A 20923-nucleotide genomic window follows, 5' to 3' on the forward strand; every position below is an offset into this window, starting at 1 on the left:
CACATACACCACACACACATACACACACATATGCACACACAACACACACATATACACACCACACACATATACACACCACACACATACACCATATACACACATACCACACCACACACATATACACACACACCACACACACATATACACATCACACACACACATATACACACACCACACACACATACACACCACACACATACTACACACATATATACACACCACACACATACACATTACATACATACCACATACACACTACACACATACCATACACATACACACACCACACACATACACACACACCACACAGACACCATACACACATACATCACACACGTATACACACCATACATATACACACACCAAGTTACAGAATTTTAGCAGAACTGTTGCATTTGGCAGGAATCCAGAGTGATGGCACCTAATCTTGAAGTAGCCTTTTGTCAGTGATTGCCATCTGAGATCTTTATGGGCTGATTCCTTTGAAGGTTTCTCAGAGCCTTTGCATATCTTAGTCCAGAGACAAGCCTGTGTATGTGTGTGTATATGTGTGTGGTATACGTCTGGTGTGTGGCGTGAATGTGTCTGTGAGTGTATATGTGTGGTGTGTGGTGTGTATGTGTGTGTGAGTGTAGTGTATGTGTTGTCTATGTGCACATGTGTGTGTGTTGTGTGTGGATGTGTATTGTATGTGTGTGTGGTATGTGTGTATGTATGTGTGTGTGTGTGTGGTGTGTATGTGTGTGTGTGTGGTATGTATGTGCGTGGTGTGTATGTGTGTGGTGTGTGTGTGTTAGGGCAGGTGCTGAAGACCCCGTGTCACCTGACTTCAGTAGACCCCGTACAACACCTATCTCTATATCTGAAATGCAGCCTGCCCCCAAAGCTGGAAATCAAAGCCCGTTCACACTTTTCTAGGTGACGTGCTGGTAAGTACAGAAAGCAATTCATCTAAAATGCCGGACGTGCCCCTTCCGAGAGGAAAGAGGTATGGGAAGAGCAGGAAGCTACCAGCTACGTCACAGTTAGCAAGTAGAGGCCACAGATGGCCAGCTAAGAGCGGGCAAGCCACTGGGCTTTTTGGTTGTACTTGGTCCAAGTTGGGAGGGCCGTGTGGTACCAGAGAGCAAGAGCATGCTTCCTTCTCCAGAAGTACTGAGATAGAGCACTATGCCTTTGCTATTCCTGAACTACTCCCAGGAGCCTGAACTACAGCAGGAGCCAGGCCCTGAGGCTAGAGGGATGGGCAGACCTGGGGTTGGATTCTGGGAGCTGGCTTCCCCTTTTGTAGACCCAGATGGTTCATCTGCATCTCTTTCACTCATGCCTGTAGGAGCCTAAGACTCTGAGGAATAGGTGAAGCCTCTCTGTAGTACAGAGGCCAAGCCATTGACCCTACAGAATACTGAGTTGTGTTAAGAGGCCAACAGCACCAGGCAGTGGTGGTCCACGCCTTTAATCCCAGCACTTGGGAGGCAGAGGCAGGCAGATTTCTGAGTTCCAGGCCAGCCTGATCTACAGAGTGAGTTCCAGGACAGCCAGGGCTACATAGAGAAACCCTGTCTCGAAAAATCAAAAAAAAAAAAAAAAAAAAGAGGCCAGCAGGTCAGCAGCTGGTCATGACACAGAGTGAATGGGAACCCAGAGAGAGCAACATCCAGGCCTAGTGGGCCAAAGTTAGGGGAAGCAAGACAGGAAAAAGAGTGTTGGGCCATAGGTCCATGGGTAGAGTGCTTGCCTCTCAGGACTTAAAAGGCAGGAGGGTCAGAAGTTCAAGACCATCCTTGACTATGTCAAATTCTCAGATTCTGACTTAAAAAAAAAAAAAAAAACAAAAAGAAGAGGGTGGGGAGTCTCTCTCTCTCTCTCTCTCTCTCTCTCTCTCTCTCTCTTTGTGTGTGTGTGTGTGTGTGTGTGTGTGTGCGCGCACGCGTGCATGCACAGGTGTCATTCTTTTCTCTTCCCATCCAAGCACTACCATATAATCCCCACCCCAGCCCCCACCGTTACCCTAAGAAGCTAGCGGCTCTTGGGGATAAGTAGGATACTGGAAGTGGTGTTGTGCTTGATACTGAGGTAATGGCAGGAGGTCAATCGGAGAGGTCAGCGATGACTGGGAACTGCAGGTCGGTACCACCAAGGGTCAGCCTGCCCACGCTAGGGCTCAGTGCCAGTAGAGAGAGTCAAGAGGAAGAACTGAGGCAGAATGCACTTTGTCCTTTTAATATGCTCAGAAACTGGTCACAGATTGCCCGCAACCCTGGGCCTCTCTGCCCCTCCCATTCGACCGGTTCAAATTTCCCTCTGGCCCAACTCCGGGTCTTTTGGTGCCCTGCCCCCATGTTTCCCTATTCCCTTTTCGTCTCCTTCCCCTGAGAGACTTCCTTTTGCAGCATAGATTTAGCGTTGGCCCCCTCTGCGGTGAGCCAGGGGCGTTTCTGGCACCGGAGGAGGTGAGAGGAGGGGCAGGCCAAGAGCTGCCGTGGGAGATGCAGCACCGGAAACCTGTGGGCAATGTGCAGGGTGCCGGGCTCTTGGTACTTTTGGACCACACAAACAGGGGCAAGGGGATCCCAACCCTCTCGGTGCGGTGCAGGGCAGCCAGGTGCGGGCGCGGGAAGGAGGCAAAGAAGCTGGGCTGTTCCCACGCCCTCCCGGTCCTGACCTCAATGGCTCCTCACCCAACCACTTCCCCCAAGACAAGTCTCCTTCTTCTTTGTGGGAAGGAGCCGAAGAAGCCAAATTCTTGCTTCATTGAGTCACCAAAAGATGTCACGGTCAATAGGATAAGAATGCGAACCAGGGGTGGGGTACCTTTGGTTGGTTCATGCAACAGATCCAGTGTAAGAGGTTAATTGGGGGGAGGGGGAGGAGAGTAGAGGGTACACGGGGAGGGGGGTAAAGGCAGACCTGGATAGAGGCAGACATGCATACAGGCAGACAGAGAAAGAGAGATATATGAGAGAAGGCAGAGAGGATGGACGGGGACACACACACAGAGGGCAGAGAGAGGGATCTAGGGAATCTGGGGTGTCTGAGGACCCTTTTATCTGAAGCACACACGCAGCACATCTGGCAGTGGCTGCTAGGTCCCTGGGAGGTGGCCTGTGGGATCATCTGTTTGCTAACAACTGTAGTTAAGAGCTGCAGGACTTTGGTCCTCATAGGAATAAACCCTCACCGGGCAGTGGTGGTGCACACCTTTAATCCTAGCACTTGGGAGGCAGAGGCAGGCAGATTTCTGAGTTCGAGGCCAGCCTGGTCTACAGAGTGAGTTCCAGGACAGCAGGGCTATACAGAGAAACCCTGTCTCGGAAAAAAAAAAAAAAAAAAAAGGAATAAACCCTCATAGGCAAAACCCAAATTCCCAGCTGTCCTCAGAGGGACTTAATCGACAGGCTGGACTATGTGGACCTTATTCTAAGAATCATTTTACACACTTGCCCAGAAGGTTGGGGAGACAGGGCTTTAAGTCAGAAGAGGTTGAGAGAGAAAAAAAAGCAATTACCAACTCTGGAGTAAAATCATAAAGTTGTATACAAAACCGTAATTACCATTCAGCTCAGCACTGAACAACATTTGGGTGATCAGAGCAACAAAGGGTTAAGAATTGATTAAAGCCCGGTGGTGGTAGTGGTGGTGGTGGTGATGGTGAGGTGGTGGCGGTGGGTGGCACATCATTGCCAGCCTTTTAATTCCTTCACTCAGGATGCAGAGGCAGGCAGATATACATGAGTTGGGGCAAGCCTGGTCTACAAAGCAAGTATCAGGACATCCAAGGCTACAAAGAGAACCCCCTGTCAAAAAAATATATATAAATCAATAAGTAAAAAAAAAATTGATTAAAAATCAAACTAGTACAGGACTATGTGGGAAGAGGGAAAGGGGAGGAAGTAACATTTTCATTACCAAAACATGAAGGCCCCAAAACCTTCCCACTAGTCCAATCTCCTCCACCACAAGAGCCATGCTGACCTGGGGGACCGTCGGAGGTTCGTGGGTCACAAGGGAGGCTCCTAGCCTCAACCCAAGACCCATCTGGGTTAGACCTCTGCTTGCCCTTAGCCTGTGTCACTTCTCTTTGCAGTTCTTACCAAACCGCTGCTTCCTGCTCAATGTGTGGTTTCCACTAGGGTCGGAACAGAGCGACTTGACATCCTGAGGAGAGCGTCCGTCTGGGCGGCATTCAACGCAAACCCTGATTTCCGAACTCTTGCTTCTCTGGGTGTTTTCTCTGCGCTTCTCTGTCTATCTGGGAGTCGTGCCAGCTGAGGTAGCAACAGGGTACAGCACAGACGACAAGCAGTGTCAGATCCTTAAGATGCTCCGTGTCTTCCTCCAACCCTCGGTTTCCCTGACTGGAACATGTGACAGGGGCCTGCAAAAGGCCTGGCTCACAGCAGATGTCCAGTACATGTGAAGATTGTTAAGTAATCAGAAACGGGGCAGCACTGGGGTGCAGCTCAAGGGTAGAGTGTATGCTTAGGGATGTGTGAGGCCCTAGGTTTCATCCCTCACGCGATGTGTGCATATGGGAGAGAGGTACGGATGACATTCAACCCAAGTGATCACAAGAGTGGTGTCCGATGAAATTACCTTCGATTTCTGTTTGTGGAGTGAAAAGTCTTCATTTGAACTTAAAAAAAATCATAATTTTTATGTAATATATTTTAAATTAAAATATAGCTACATTGTTTCCTTCCTCCAATTCTGGCCATGATGCCCCATCTTTCCTCTGAAATTGATAGCCTCTTGTTATTGTTTTTTATATATACAGATACATATATAATACACGTATACACACATATAAATATATAGATACATACATAATACATATACACACATATCTATACATATATACATACATATAAATACACAGATACATATATATGTATATACATACATACATATATAAATACACATATATGTGCATGCACACAGACACATATAAACACATACATATACACACATAAATTCACATATATATACACATACATTTATATATAAACACATATATACATATACACACATGCACACTCATATATAAAAATACATACATACATATATACACACATGCACACACACATATAAAAATACATATATACATACACACATACACATATAAACACATATATATGTATACACACATATATAAATATATATGTATACATGCACTCACACATATAAACACATATATGTATATATACACACATATAAACATATATGTATGCACACATACACATAAATACATATATATGTATATATACACATAAACATATATACGTATACACACATGCACACACATATTACATATAGAGACACATATATACATGTATACATACATGCACTCACACATATATAGACCCATATATGTATACACACACATATATATATAAACACATATACGTATACACACACACATGCACACATATATGTAAAGAAGATTCTTTGGTGAGGGGTGAGAGCTGTTCTTACATGTGGGTTTAGGGATATGTTCTAGAATGCAGGAAGGCGTTATGTTGGTATAGTAGGCTCTCTTCCGGTCCCTGACCTCACTCGCCCTAGGTAGGTTGCTAAGTTTCACCTGAGCTTACACAGACACTTCTTCCTGATTTTTCCGAATCTGTGTGCGCCTCTTTAATTGTAACGGAAGGAATCTTACTCTCCTCTCACCACCAGGGATGTGGAGTGGTCAGGTCTGGGCCTTTCCCGAGGAAAGAGGGTGAGAGGGCATGGTGGGGGTGATATGGGTGGGTGACACGGGGGAAGACGGGGAGGCCTAGATCAGGGGAGCAGCTCCCCTCCCTGCCATTGAAGAAGGGATAGCTTGAGAGTTCGAGCAATGAACATCATAGAGAGACTGTTTCTCACACCACCCCTGGTCTGGACACCAGGAAGGCCTACAGAACATAGCCCATACTGTACCACACCCCACTCTGGGCTTCTGTCAAATCTAGTCACTCATCATGTCTTTGAACACACTGTTTTGTCCCTGAACCCATCCCCTGCCCACCCACACCTTTCAGTACTGAGTTACCAACCCAGATACCATCTCCACTTTCATGTTAGGCAGGAGGTCAGCTCTGAGACTGACCAACAGTTCCCACCCCCCAAATAGGGTTTAAAGAACAATAGGTTAGGTAGGTGTGGTATTCTATGCCTTTCTTTAATACCAGCACTCAGGAGGTAGCGACGGGGAATCTGAGTTCAAGGCCAGCCTGGTCCATATAGTGAGTTCCAGGGCTACATAGAGAGTCTCTGACTCAAAAACCAAAAACAACAAATAAACAAACTGGTGGTAACAGTCTCTCTAGCTAGGCCAGCTTAGGACTCAGAAACTGAACGTAAAGACAGTGGTAGTGCTGACTGCTGGTCATGATCTAAAGACAGCAGCGGATGTCAGTGGACTCTGGATGGAAACCCAGACCCAGGAGGAACCAACCAGGCAGCTCTGGGCAATAGAATCCAAGAGATGTTAATGTTTTAGCTGACTCTTCTGTGTTTTGAATTATTAAATGATAACTCATTATTAAATGAGTTATTATTATTATATGTACTCATTTTATAATAAGTAAGGAGATTACTATAAATCAACTTCACGGAAGCACTCAGGCCCTGGAAACCAGCCCTATCTACTCAGCAGGCTGACTCAATGGGAAAAGAGAGATAGAGTTTGACCAGTCTTGTAACTGACCCCTAAGGACAAGGGCATCAGGGCCACCATCTGGGCTCTCTACTGGGACCTCTCATATCACCAGTTCCCTCAGTTTTTGGCATTTTATTGAAATTGTAACATGGGTTTTCCCCTTACACATTTCCTGTGAACCGCCCTGGGTGTCACCGTATGTTTTCCCACAGAACAGGCAGGGACACATTACCCTGGAGGGGTTGCTGGCCCTTCCTCCCCTGGAGTGTAGGACTGTGGGGCTGCCTCAGTCTCAGGAGCTAAGGGTGAGGGGAGACCCCACCCCCCCAGGCTGCAGGAAAATCTCAGCTATGGAGATAACCTGACCACAAGTGTCACTAAGATACTCAAATCCAGCTTTGACCCCAGTCGTCAACAAAGCTAGAAAGAAGTCAAAGGTCACGGGGGCAGAGGTAATACCCACCCAGAGGTCATCTCTCTGTCCATGGCTCAAGGCTCCTTCTTAATTAGCCTAGGCCCACATGATCAGTGGTATCCACGTAGTGCCAGGGAAGTGTTAGTGATATCCCCCCCCAAAAAAAAAGCCAGACAGGAGTCAATCTGATGCAACTCACAGCAGGGTCTTTATTCTAGTGGAGCTAGCTCAGGGACCCTCCAATGCATCACCATCTCACAGGACAGTTTTGGTAGTTGGGGATGCCCCGAATATCTATCGGGGCAAGGCTTTATAGTAAGCAGCAAGTGGGGGCGGGGGAAGGTTAAATGTGCAAGCATCTAATTGGAAAGCTACTGTGACCTTTAACATAATTGTCTGGTGCTGGGAGTCATATCACAAACTTAACTTCTGTTCCCCTCTGCATGGGTGGTCGTTAGGCAGGGGGTGGGCTTGTAACCTGGGGGTGCAGGTTTGTTGGGGGAATAACGAGGAGACACTGGTCTTGTTGAGGGTGTAAACTGGAAACTTGGTCTTGTTGGGGATTAGCCTAGAGACTGGAGCTAGGCTCAGGTTTTGTAGGGGGACAGCTTGGAAACTAATGCTAGGTACCAGCCTGTTAGTTTACCTGAGTTCAAACTTAGGTCAGGTTCTCTAAAATGGAGTCTGAATTTAAAAGATTTGGCCTCTCATTAATACACATACCAGTGGGTCTGGGAGGTAACGGCACAAGGACACCCGAGCCTGCACTTCCCCAGCTCTCCCTGGATCACCAGACTTCAGGGAACTGCTGGGAAGTAGCTCTGTGCCCTTTGCAGGTTGACCGGGGTGGGTGGTAGGACCTGGGCCTTGGTGCTTAGCAAGTCCTCCCTCTACCGGAGGCTGTGAAGGAGAGGAGGCCAATTCCCTGCCCCACTGCCTTGAGCGGCTGGCCTAGTACCCACGATCAGAGTCAAATTAGAACTCTGTACTGCAGGTTCAGTCAACACAAGGTCCTGGGCCTCTGAGGTGCTGCGTGTGTCTGTGCCAGCCCTGTGCTTGGACTCCCACCCTTCACACTGTGACACCCTACTGGGCCATGGATGGGCCTCTTTTCTGCCCAGCTCTGGGAATCTGTTAGCGCCAGCTACAAGCTGCTAGCAGTCACTTCCTGACTCTCACTTTGCCCTCAGTCCTCAAACAGCCCATTCTACACTCCACCCCCACTGTAGAAACCAGGGAAACGGGCTTGAAAAAAGCTCAGGTTTTGGCTAAATCACCGGAGGAAAGGAGGATCTATGCTCTTACCCAGCAAACCTGGCCACCTCCCTGGGAGGGTCAAGGGACCCACCTCCCTAAGAAAAGCCAGGCAGAACTGTCATGGATCAGTCAGTGGGGCTGGAGATGAACGGAGAGGTGATTTGGACCCTGCTGGTTGCTGTGGGGCCTGTCAGTTGTGTGTCCCGGGCGAGGCGCGATGATACAGTGTCCGCCCCCAGGCTCCCAGTAGCTGTATCCGTGGATGAGTCTGCGGGTGGTGGTTCACACCCACTTTCTGGTGGATCTGGAGCACGGTCGTGGTCTAGACTCCGAGGGCCGGGACTAGTCAGAGACAACAGTGCAGTCCTCTCTAATTGCAAACCAGTTTGCCAGGAGCTAGGAAGCGCGGGACACGGGCGCCCTCAGGCGGCAGGATAAAGAGTAGCGAATTCTAAAGAATTAAGGGTGCCAACTGGTATGCCCTCCAGCTTGTAGCTGGAGCTGGCCTTAAGCAACTCATTCTTTATGGAAGAACCTGGGGCCCAGTGGACAGCCCAGAGCACAGGACCAGAACATTGCTGAGGGCTGAGAAGGAGAAAACACTTAGGGGGTGAGAGGGTCTGCCCTAGGTAAAAGCCAGGCTAGCTTTCAGGGTGTCTCTGGCTGCCAGGTCGTCTGGGGAGATAAGCCAGGTTGTAAAGAGTCCAATGGACATTATTCCCAGGTCATCTCAAAGCAGGCTTGTGAAAGTAACTTTTATCCACCTGATGTCACTGTTATCTTGGAGGCTTACTGATGGATAAGCTCTTTTTCCAGCTCTTTCTGAACTCTGACCGATTGATCCAATTCAGCTGTTCTGGCTCCAAGTCGACTGATTCGATGTAGTTTGTCTCAGCAGTAAATTGCTCTGCTTAGCCTCAAACTAACTCTGTTAATCTGGCTCTGTCTCATTCTCTGGCTTCAACTGCCTCTGCTGCACAAACTGAACGAAACTGAACTCAACTCCACTGCCTGGGCTGACTGACTGAACTCAACTGACTGAACAGAACTTAGAGATCCATATGCCTCTGTCCCCTAAGTGCTAGGATTAAAAGAGTGTACAACCAAGTCTGGACTTGAGCTTTTCTTTACCTGAAACTTGCCTATACCAGGCTGGCCTTGAACTCAAAGAGATCTGCTTGTCTGCGTCTCTTCCAATTAATGGTGTAACTGTATTCCAGCCAGATCACACAGACCTAGGTCTTCGGATGTGATCCCTTGCCAGAGCAGTCATGTTGCTTGATTAACATTTCTCTACATCGGGTTTTTTTTTTTGGGGGGGGGATTCAAAGGGTATTAGGAAAGCCACTGAGAGGCCACTTGCCTCTTCCTAGACCTTTGTTCATGTCCAAGTAGCACTCTGATCCCAGTACCCAAGCAGAAACGGAGCCATGAGGACATCTTGCTGGCCTGAAGCCACTCACACACTGTTCTAGTTTGCTTTTTGTTGCTGTGATAAAACTCTTATCAAAGCCAACGTGGGGAGGAAGGTGTTCACTACATCTTAGAGGCTGGAGCTTATCTTCAGAGTATGAGCAGGAACCGGTAGCCAGCCGCTGAAGAGAAACCGCAGAGGACCGATGCTTACTGGCAACACTGCCCAGCATGCTCTACTTCAGACACAGTGGGGCACCCGGCCCTAATTTGGGCTCACTTTCTCCAAATCCCATCTCACTATGGATCCTGAGCAGAGATATCCAGGCATCCAGGGTGCTCTCTACCCTGTCTGTGCTTGGGCCCAGCTTTCTTCTGTGGCCCCAACCATAGCCCACTGTTTTTTATTTTATTTTTACAGGTGTCATTTGGGTGAACAGTTGGAATCACCCTTCGTCTTGGCCCTGCCTGCCCTAAGCAATACCGCACTGGGTGCACAGGGGCTGCTGAGCACGGAGCCGATTGTGCAAGAGAAACGGAGGCCGCTCCATCCTCCTGGTTCCCACTGAAGTGGAATTGCAAAGTCCAATTCCAGGACCTGTTTAGAGGACGAAACGCCATGCTGCACACATAGAGACCCGCATGAGTAAAACCGGCGTGAACCTGTCTCCCTACTCTACCCCAGACTTGCCCCATAGAAACATGGCGTAGCACGCACTCAAGACTTCTATCGTTTTATTTCCCAGGCTCTTTGCAAGAGCAAAGATCCTCCAGCAGCCACACCAGCACACGTCTAACACGCTGGCGGTAACGCTCGGCGGAAGCACCACAACCGCGCACGCGCCGCGGGAGGCACTTCCGGGGACCGGCCGAACGCCGTCCCACGCAGCCGCGGCTCTATTTCCGGTCCGCAGGGAGAACTTCCGGGAGGCGCTTCTTCTAGTGAGGCGGCGTTGCTAGCAGGCGGATACCTCCGGCGAAGATGGGGAAAGTGAGGGCGCTGCGGGCTCGTGTGCACCGGGCGGCCGTGAGGCCCGACGGGGAGGCTGCACCCGGCCCTGTGGCCCGTGCTTTGGAGCCGGCTCTCCCACAAGTGTCCGCGGGCGGAGCGGGGGCGAAGGTGAGGTGTGCGGGCCGTGGGTCGGGCCAAGCGAAGCCAGGTCTCCCCTGAGCGGGATCTCTAGAGAGCAGGAGCCCTGCAGGACTGGGTTGTCCTCAGAGCTGGAGTGTCAGCAGAGCAGGAGCCCCGCGTGGCCGGGGTCTCCGCAGAGCAGGACACTTGCCTGGCTGGGTCTCTATAGAGCAGGACACTTGCCTGGCCGGGGTCTCTATAGAGCAGGACACTTGCATGGCCGGGGTCTCTACAGAACAGGACACTTGCCTGGCTGGGGTCTCTATAGAGCAGGACACTTGCATGGCCGGGGTCTCTACAGAACAGGACACTTGCCTGGCTGGGGTCTCTATAGAGCAGGACACTTGCCTGGCCGGGGTCTCTATAGAGCAGGACACTTGCCTGGCTGGGGTCTCTATAGAACAGGAGACTTGCCTGGCCGGGGTCTCTATAGAACAGGACACTTGAATGGCCGGGGTCTCCACAGAGCAGGGTTCCTGCAGGCCGGGTGTCGCCTCCTCTCTGTGTGTTCCTGCCACTCTGCTTAGGGTCCTGACCCGATCCACCTTTAGCAGTCATGCCTTCTTGGTTGAGGTGTGAGGCTCCAGAAGCTCCATCGCTGTGGGGAGAGCATCCTGCTACGCTCTGGAAATATTTCAGGGCGCTAGCAAAGGCTCTTTAAAATCTGCACGGGGCTTTGAGTAAAGGAGAGGGCGTGCCTGAGATCTTTTATGCATGTGTTTTGAGTGCATGTATGTTTACACCGCATGCGTGCCAGCGAGGGTGTGAATCCCCTGGAACTAGAGTTAGGGATGGTTGTGTGCTACCATATGTGTGCTGGGAACCAAACATAGGTCGTTTGCGAGAACACCAAGTGCTTTCTAACCATGAGCCAGCCATTTCTCAAATCCCTGGTTGAGATTCACTCATAGTCTCACTCTGTGTGTGTGTGTGTGTATGTGTGTCTGTCTGTCTGTCTGTCAGTCAGTCAGTCAGTCAGTTCATCCGTCCACAGAGCAGGGCACCTGCATGGCCAGGGTCTCCACAATGTAGGGACCCTCCAGCCCGGAGTGTCTCTGTCTTTCTGTCTCTGTCTCTCTGGTGTGTTTTTGAGACAGGGTTTCTCTGTGTAGCCCTGACTGTTCTGGAACTCACTCTGTAGACCAGGCTAGCCTCAAACTCATAAGAGATCATTGACCTTCCTCCGCCTCCCAAGTTCTGGGGTTCAAGGCGTGTGCCCGTGTCCCTGGTGCTTGCTTGATGTTTTGGGTTTGGGGATCTTATTTTTATTTGATTTCATCTCATTGTTTTGTTATTTGGAGACAAGGTTTCACCCTAGCTCAGCCAGCTTGTCACTCTCCGTGCGCCCAGGCTGTAGCCCACTGTGCCCAGCTTTTATTTGTTGTGGTTTAAACCGAGAGTTCCCTCTGTCTCCTCCCACAGCCTCCCGTTGTGGCCCTGGATGTCTTGCTTTTTTTTGTTGTTGTTTTGTTTTTTTTCTGAGACAGGGTTTCTCTGTGTAGCCCTGGCTGTCCTGGAACTCACTCTGTAGACCAGGCTGGCCTCGAACTCAGAAATCTGCCTGTCTCTGCCTCCCAAGTGCTGGGATTAAAGGTGTGTGCCACCACCGCCCAGCTGCGGCCACAGATGTCTTATTTCCCCCATTTTTCTTTTAATTTGCTAACTTGACTCAAGCTTAACCCTTGCGTTGACAGAGATTGTTCTTAAGCCCCTGCGGCCAGCCATGTCTTTGCCCCACTGGAAGGCTGCGTGGTTGGTATTCCTACTTTTGTTCCTCAGAGATGCCTAAGGACCGGTATTTAGAGGATTCTCTCTGCTCACTCATGGGAGGGCTCACGCATACAGTTATAAGCGGCAGTCATGCCTTAATTCATAGCTGCTCCTGGATCTGTGTATGTTTGCAAGGAGGCTGTGCTCGCTCCCTGTGCTAGTGGGGCTCCACCCTACTTCTGGGAGACCAAGCCACTCTGATTGTCCCAAGTCTGATGGGGGCAAGCAGGAACAGGCCTGATCTGGGACATAGCTACTCTCCCAGGGCCTCCTTGCCTGAGAAGTAGAGGATTTTTGCCTTGACATCTTCTCGCTGTGTGACTCTCAAACCAAAAGTCAGCTTGATGTTGTCCTCTCTCTTCTCTTGTTGGGGCTGCAGGACTGGGCATTCGTTCACAATGACATCTTTGCCAGAACACAGATAGACCCTAGTGCGTTGGTGCAGCGGCTGGAGCCAGACCAGAAGAGTGTGGTGTCCCTAAAAAGAGGTGAGTCCCTGCTTTGGAGAGTTGAGGGGGCAGCCTGCCTGTTGCCTGTGTGATTGTTCTTAAGCCCCTGCGGCCAGCCGTGTCTTTGCCCCACTGGAAGGCTACGTGGTTGGTATTCCTATTTTTGTTCTTCAGAGATGCCCAAGGACCAGTACTTAGAAGATTCTCTCTGCCTGTGGACTAGCCTGTGCTTTAAAAAAACGACACTAGGCTAGACACATGTTACATACCTTAAATCCCAGCACTTGGGAAGCCAAGGCAAACTAATCCCTACATTCAAGGCCAGCCTGGACTACACACCTAGTTCAAGGATAGACAGGGCTATGTGGAAAGACCCCATCTCAAACCAAAGCAAACAGGTGTCAGTGTTACTTTTACAGGAAAAAAAGAAAGAACAATATACTGACACGGAAAGCTGAGTGCTGAGGAGCCCGGTGCTCACACATGGAGCGCCAGCGCCTGCCTTTGGCACACAGTTCCAGGCATCAGTGCCTGCCTTTGGCATTAACACGGAGTTCTTTTGAAGCAGGTGCCAGACTGCTCGGCAGGCATTCCATTCATCAGTTCTTCAGTGTGCATCCCTCAGCATCCTTACTCTGTAGACCAGGCTAGCCTGCCTCTGCCTCCCAAGTGCTGGTATTGAAGGCTTGCACTATCATACCTGGCTACCAATGGCTCCTTCCTTCCTTCCTCCCTCCCTCCCTTCCTTTTTTTGAGATTGAGTCTCTTTATAGCTGTCCGGGAACTCACTCTGTAGACTAGACCAGGCTGGGCTTGAACTCACAGAGATCGCCTGCTCCTGCCTCCCGAGTGCTGGGATTAAAGACGTGTGCCGTCACACCCAGCACTACCATTGGCATTCTTTTTTTTCTTTTATTTTTTTAAAGATTTATTTATTTTGGCCGGGTGGTGCTGGCGCACGCCTTTAATCCCAGCACTTGGGAGGCAGAGGCAGGTGGATTTCTGAGTTTGAGAGTTCGAGGCTAGCCTGGTCTACAGAGTGAGTTCCAGGACAGCCAGGGCTACTCAGAGAAACCCTGTCTCGAAAAACCAAAAAAAAAAAAAAAGATGTATTTATTTTATGTATGTGAGTACATGCAGATACACCAGAAGAGGGCATCGGATCCCATTACAGATGGTTGTGAGCCACCATGTGGTTGTTGGGAATTGAACTCAGGACCTCTGCTCTTAACCGCTGAGCCATCTCTCCAGCCCACCACTGACATTCTTAACTGGTGTATATAATTGGTCAGTCCTCGTGTATGTAAAATGGCGGCAGACCCACCTCATAGAGCCTGAGGTTACCATGTCCAGAAAGGTCCAGGCATTTAGCAAACACTGGTTCCTTGCTCCTTATTCCTGAGGCCAGCTCAGCAAGACCACCAGGCCAACTTCAGAGGAGTAAACATATCCTTCTTAGGGACAGCGAGATGTTCACAGGTTTCAGCGGAGCTGTGGGCCCTCTTACTGCCAACTGGACCTGAGGAACTTGGTGGTCTTACCGTGGTGGTGCCTCCCTCAACTCTGTCTTGTCCTTTTCCTGTTAGACTCTCTGTCAAGCCCTGTTATTTGGATGGTCCTCGAGACACCTGTCACCCTCTGACCCGCCTCTCCACTTGATAGCAATGCTTCCTCCAAAGGGTTAATGAAACAGTTAACTAGAGAGAGCTTGAAGATTATACCTGATTGAATTCTTTAGAAAATGATGTTTTAAAATTCTGTATATCCGCCGGGCGGTGGTGGCGCACGCCTTTAATCCCAGCACTTGGGAGACAGAGGTAGGGGGATTTCTGAGTTCAAGGCCAGCCTGGTCTACAAAGTGAGTTCCAGGACAGCCAGGGCTACACAGAGAAACCCTGTCTCAAAACACCAAAAAAAAAAAAAAAATTGTATATCCATATATGTCTATAAAACCTTAACTAAGCAACAAATCACATCTGATTTCTCACAACCTTTGTAGAGAGGCCTTTCGCCTCCTTAGTTGTCTGCATTTCCTATGGCCTGCCTCTTTGAGAGGGTCATAGGAACTGAAGTTTTTGTGTGAGGCAGAAATGGGTTTGGGGGACGTGGGAGGGCCCCTTAGCTTGGACCATGTATAGCTCTGGCCACAGAGTAGACCTGGTTCTCCATGCCCGAGATGCCTCAGTAAATGTATGTGTATGTATGTGCATGTATATATGTATATAAAAGGTCTGCTGGAGAACCATTCTTTAAAAAAAAAAACACATCTGCTGGTCAACCTCCTTTTATATCTGTTAAAGAACTCATTAAAAATAAAACATCAGTCCACCCTTACGACTTAGTCTTTAACAGGACAACTGGTCAACCACATATATACGTATGTATGTGCGTGCGTGCGTGTCCAGATCGGATATCAGCCCTCACCTCCTTGGGGGCCCCTCTGATGGCTATGTCTCCAGTTGTTAATTAACCTTGAGTCCCACATATCTGTCCTCAGTTAACTTTAGGCTGGACATAGGTGACTGTTGGAGCTCACAGAATGACCTGAAGAAGTAGGGTAGACCTGGCTCTTCCTCTGCCCAATAGCACAAAGGATCAGCAGCTTATGGGACATAACAATGCCTGCAGGACTCTTTGGGGACCGCCCCACGTGTAGAGAGGGACTTGCAGTTAGAAAACCCCAGTCCTTTATCATATTCTGACCTGGCTGAGTCGTTCAAAGCCCGCATCTCCCAGGACCCCAGGTCTGCATCTCAGACCCCTCTCCACATGATTCTTCTGGTTGCCTGGTACCTTTTGTACTCTTGGTACTGGCCACTTCTGTTCCTGGCCAGCTTAGTCTCTGAGCCAGGCAGGTGGAGGGACATCTGACTTGTGTCAAAATGTTCACGAAGGGAGCTGGATCCATGACTCAGTCTCTTCCTGCATTGGGCATGACTTGGTGCTGCAGACCTGACAGGGACAATGCAGGAATGAAGAAAGGACAGACACACATACAGGAAAGCTGCGCTTGGGTAGCCTCTGGCGGGTTGTGCTTGCTCTGATGGAGGACACCTAGGCAATCTAGGAACTCAGGGGTGTCTTAGGGTTTCTACTGATGTGACGAAGTACCATGACCAAACTGACGTGGGGAGGAAAGGGTTTATTTGGTTTACATATTGCAGTTCATTGAGGGAAGCCAGGCAGGAACTGAAACGGCAAGAGTCCAGCAGCCGGAGCTGATGTAGCGGCCACAGAGGGTGCTGCTTACTCGCTTGCTCCCCATGGCTTGCTCAGCCTGCTTTCTCATACACCCTAGGACCAGGAGCCCAGGGATGGCCCCACCCACAACGGGCTGGGCCCTCTTCCACTGATCACTAATTAAGAAAGTACCATACAGGGTTGCCTACAGCCTTATCTTATGGAGGCATTTTCTTACTTGAGGCTCCCTCCTCTGATGAGTCTAGCTTGTATCAGGCACCAAGTAGCTAGCCCAAGGGCTCTCTGTAGGGCTACAGTCTCACGTTGCAGTCATCTGCAAGCCAAAGATGTGGTTGGTGTTTTTTTTTTTTAACTCTTTGATCAATAGTAAACACTGTACTTGGACCAGAGGAGACTTTGCTATGTCTGTGGGTCTGAGGCTTGTGGTCTTTGATATGGCGATGCCTGTGTCAACAATACACATTTACTGAGGACTTCATACGCAGCCCCCATTGTCTGCTCAGTGACCTGCTGGTTACAGAGGCACAGGCTCTGCCTTTGGTTGCTTTGCTGTGTGCGTCACTGCGACACCTCTTGCCCCTCGTCACTTCCTTGCCAGGACTGAGTCAGAAATAACTGCACACTTCTGTCCCAGGAACTGAGGTGGCTGAAGTGGAATGGCCCTGAGACTAGACATCGCCATGACCACCGTGTGTACACGCAGGCTGTCCTACCATGTACAGGCTTGCAGCCCTAGGAGGTGGTATGGCCCGTGTCTCCGTGAGTGCTTTGCTGGTGGCAGCTGTCATCTTTCTGTTGGTGCCTTGAGAGCCAGCCCCCTTCCTGCTCCCCTGAGCTTGTCTTCTTGTGGCAGGCAAGATCTCCACCTGGGAGGTGCTGGGCTCTGCAGCTGTGCTGTGGGGCTCCTGACTTATGTGACTTCACCTCCCGCCCTGGGAAAAGGTGAGGCTGGTCTAGAGCTCCCCTGCCCCCAGCCACGAAATTCAGCTTGGTCCTGTGGGATGGAGGGTCCTCCCTGTGGGATCCTATGAAGTGGATGGTGGCTCCCCCGCCTGCTCTTTGGGCAGGTGTTGAAGGAGTTGTGGCAGACACCACGGAGCAGTCTTTGTCCCACCCCCATCCTGCTCATGGTGTGCGACCTAGTGCATAGTCAGCTGGAGCTGCTGCAGTGAGCCTGGTCATGGCGCTGTCTAGCAGATGGTCACAGTGTGCTGTCTGGCTCCCTACCTTTACTGACCTTGGGCATGAAACTAAAACTTGACAGCGTGCTGTTCAGAGGAGAAAGTGTACGAGCACACGTCCAAAGTTTATTCCCAGTTCTCTGTGCCCGCACACTAGAAGACTGCAGAGAACAAACCAGTCCACTTCCAGATTATCATCTCGCCTGGGCAGGATGAGGCAAGTCTGGCAGAGACCAGCCAGAGTGGGGTAGGCGATCCTAGAGTGAAGGCTGTGAGAAGCATGTTTACAGCCCCGTCAGTCGCTCTAGGTCACACTCTTGGCGATCACTCTTGATCGTGGTGCAAAGGCCACTGGGAGTTGTGGTGGAAAGAGGTCATTAGGGGCCTAGGCTGGGTGATGTGGTCCCAGGAAACCCAGAATGCACTCAGGTGCTCTCCTCAGGCAGCATGATAGGCTCCTGGGCCTGGGTGGTTGTATCTTTTTAGACCCTGCCCTGCCCTGTGCTTAGCAGAGTGAATGTGCGTTTGCAGGCTCCCCTCCTAGGAGCAGCAGTCCTCTGTGAGCGCATACTCTGATCAGCAGAGGGCAGCAGAGTCTCTTTTCCTTCTTGGGTCCTGGAGCAGAGACCTGCAAGCCACTTCCTCCTGTGATAGAACCCTAGGAGGATGAGATTCTTTAGGAATTTGTTATAAAGACTGCTGTGAAGTCAGGGCTGTGGCAGCCCATACAGCATGCTCGGCACTGTCTCCACTCGACTCCCAGGCTTAGCCTGCACACATACCAGGGAGTTACGGGAACAAGCTCTAGGAGCAAGTTGCAGCATGAGTTGACCTTGGCTGCAGTGCTGTGTGTGCGCTGGCTGCTGGCCTGTGAGAGCGCAGGGGGAAGAGGTACTCACTCCCCGTGGGGTGCTAGGCTGACATACTGGTGTACCAAATCACGGTTGACAGACACGGTCCGGCAACTGTTTCTGTGTGTCCCTTCCAATGACATTCCTTGGGTCTTCGGTCACCTAGTTGTGGAGTGTGATGTGGAAGTGTTTGTATGTGCCAGCAGGGAGCCAGCCGTGGCCAGGTTCTTCCTTCCTGCAGCCTTAGTTTATAAGGAGCCAGGACCTATCAGATTCTCTTTCCAGAGCTTGAGCATAGAGGCTGGCCTAATTTGGTAATGAAATAAGGCCACATTTGTGATTGTGACAGGAACATGTTTCAAATAGCATGACAGACCACACTTTCGTCAGGCTAAAGGTGCCTGTCTTAAGGCCTTATAAACAACTTAAACACGTAGTAGCATAGCGTGTACTCTGGTGGACCATGTTGAGTGCCCACCTCTACCCAGTAGGGATTGTCCATCTGTGCTGGTGGTCGGGCCCAGGACTGTTGCGGGACTTGTATCCCTAGACCTCAGGAAACAGGACCTGGTGTATAGAGCTCTTGTGGTCCTGGCATGCTCAGTCTTTAGGATAGTTGGATATGGCTCCTTCTCCTTGTCTTACTAGAGGCCTGACCTTGCCTCTGTAAGTAAGGAATCAGCTCTGTAGCAGAGGCTTGACTGTGAGGGCCCGGCCTCTACTTGGAGTTGTGTGAAAAGTAAGGGATATGCATCAGCAGGGACAGCTGACCCTGCCTTGGTGACCTGCTGAGCCTGGTCCAGTGTGGGTCCTGTAGGTGACATCACGTTAACCATCCACCTGTGGTCACATGGGGCCTGCTGCATGCTCTCTGATCTGTTCAGAGCCACACACCCATTTGTTTTCCTGTGGGAACTCAGAGAATGTCACTGTGCTTTGTCCCAGGCTATCTCACCTGATGACAGGTAACTTTAAGGAGGTGTCATTTCTTCCCAGTGGCTGGTGGAATGGCCCAGTGGCTCTTGTTTGGGACCAGAAGACTCAGGAGCTCTTCCGTCCTAACAGGTTGTCCCTAGCTGATTCAAAACCCTCCAAGACAGGGGAACCCCATGCCTACCACCAGGACACCGAAGGCTGTTTAGCTCTCTAGGGGCATCTGTTCCCCGTTTGAGGTGTTTTGGACGCTTGTTGGCCTGAGGAGGACAGGCAGGAGTGGATGTCACTGAGCATGTGGGGTGCTGTTTCTAAGCTGGTCCTGTGGACCAAGTGGCTGGGCTATTTTAGGTCCTCATCGTATTTCTGCTGTTTGTGGAGCTTGACTGGCAGTACCCACTGAGGTGCTCTGCTCCTTGCCACGTCATCCATCAGCAGCTGGGCTAGAGGGCAGGCAGCTGTAGGTCCTGAGATAAAATTGGGGGGTGGGGGGACAAGAAGAGGAAAGGCTTGCTTATGTGTGCTGTGTGCAGATGTCACTGTGTAGTTAGCAGCTTTCCTATGACTTTGACCTTTGACCCCGCTGCCTCCCTTTGGATACTCTTGCCCCGTGTATTTCCCAAGCTCCACAGGGGGATGCTATCGTTTTAGGGCCTTGGCAACCCCAGGGACTTTGTAGGGTTTTGCTGGGCTACTGGTACCCAGGTGCCTTCCTGAACCACTGTTTCTGTCCCCAGTCGGGAAGCAGAGAGCAGTGGATGCTGTGTTTGGCTTACTCTCTCCTTTTCTGCAGTCCAGGGCTCCAGGCTGCGGGTGGAAGGCACTGCCTGTATTTAGTTCCTCTGTCCTCATACAGCCTCATTAGACAACCCGTCACAGATAGCCGCTGTACCTAGCCCTTCCTCCTTTTTACAGTTTAACTTCGTGTCTTCTCACTAGTCTGTGTGTGCAGCGTATGTATGTGTATGTGCACAGGTGCAAGCACATGAGTCTCCTCATGTGTTCCGAGGTCACACTGCATGTGAGAGTCGACTGTTGCCGTCTGCTGGTGCAGGGTTCAAACACTGGGAGGCTTGGACTGGCAGCACTAGTACTGCCGAGCCTTCCAACCCACTGCCTTTTTCCTGAGACACGTTCTCACCCTGGTATGCACTGACCTGGAACTCACGGCAGTCTTCTTGCCCCGGCCTCTGTCACAGTACTGAAAAGCTGATCTGATGAACACAGAATGCTTGCCCCTCTCCCTTGGCGCTGCGGCTACTGAGCACCTTGGGAGGACCTGGTGGACATCGCCATCTCTCTGGTGCTGGAAAATCCTGGTGCAGGGCCCAGGCTATGCTGTTCTTGCCCTTCCTGGCTACACAGTAGTCTTGCTTTCAGCCTGGTCGATGACGGCTGGTTTAGGTCTCACTTTGTTGCAGATTTTATTTTAAACATTTTGCTCATCTTTAAGGGTAAGCTGTCGCTGAGAGTCAGTGGTTATGCAGTTGGGCCTGGCCTGCCCCAGGCCCAGTAATCATGGTACCTGTTCCAAGTTCCAGTTCTCTGTAAGGAAGCTGGGGTTGAGATGTCCTGCCCCAGTACAGCAGTTGCTACTGTCATGCCTCAGAAATGCTTGCTGGACCATCTCCTTCCTTCCTTCCTTCCTTCCTTCCTTCCTTCCTTCCTTCCTTCC

The 20923-nt window shown here is 50.4% G+C and overlaps 1 protein-coding gene across 2 annotated transcripts in view; it reads left to right on the plus strand.

Annotated features, from left to right (window-relative positions):
• The first annotated feature begins 10712 nt into the window (after positions 1–10712).
• Positions 10713–20923, plus strand: part of Fam207a (family with sequence similarity 207 member A) — a 25962-nt gene continuing 15751 nt past the window's right edge. For both annotated transcript variants that reach the window (XM_028773931.1, XM_028773932.1), the window contains exons 1-2: positions 10713–10851; positions 13013–13121. In XM_028773931.1, the coding sequence (XP_028629764.1) occupies positions 10714–10851; positions 13013–13121 (247 nt within the window). In that variant the 5' untranslated portion in view covers position 10713. The remainder of the gene's footprint in view (positions 10852–13012; positions 13122–20923) is intronic.

The sequence above is a fragment of the Grammomys surdaster genome, unplaced genomic scaffold (assembly GCF_004785775.1).
Source record: "Grammomys surdaster isolate TR1022 unplaced genomic scaffold, NIH_TR_1.0 237, whole genome shotgun sequence".
NCBI lineage: Eukaryota > Metazoa > Chordata > Mammalia > Rodentia > Muridae > Grammomys > Grammomys surdaster.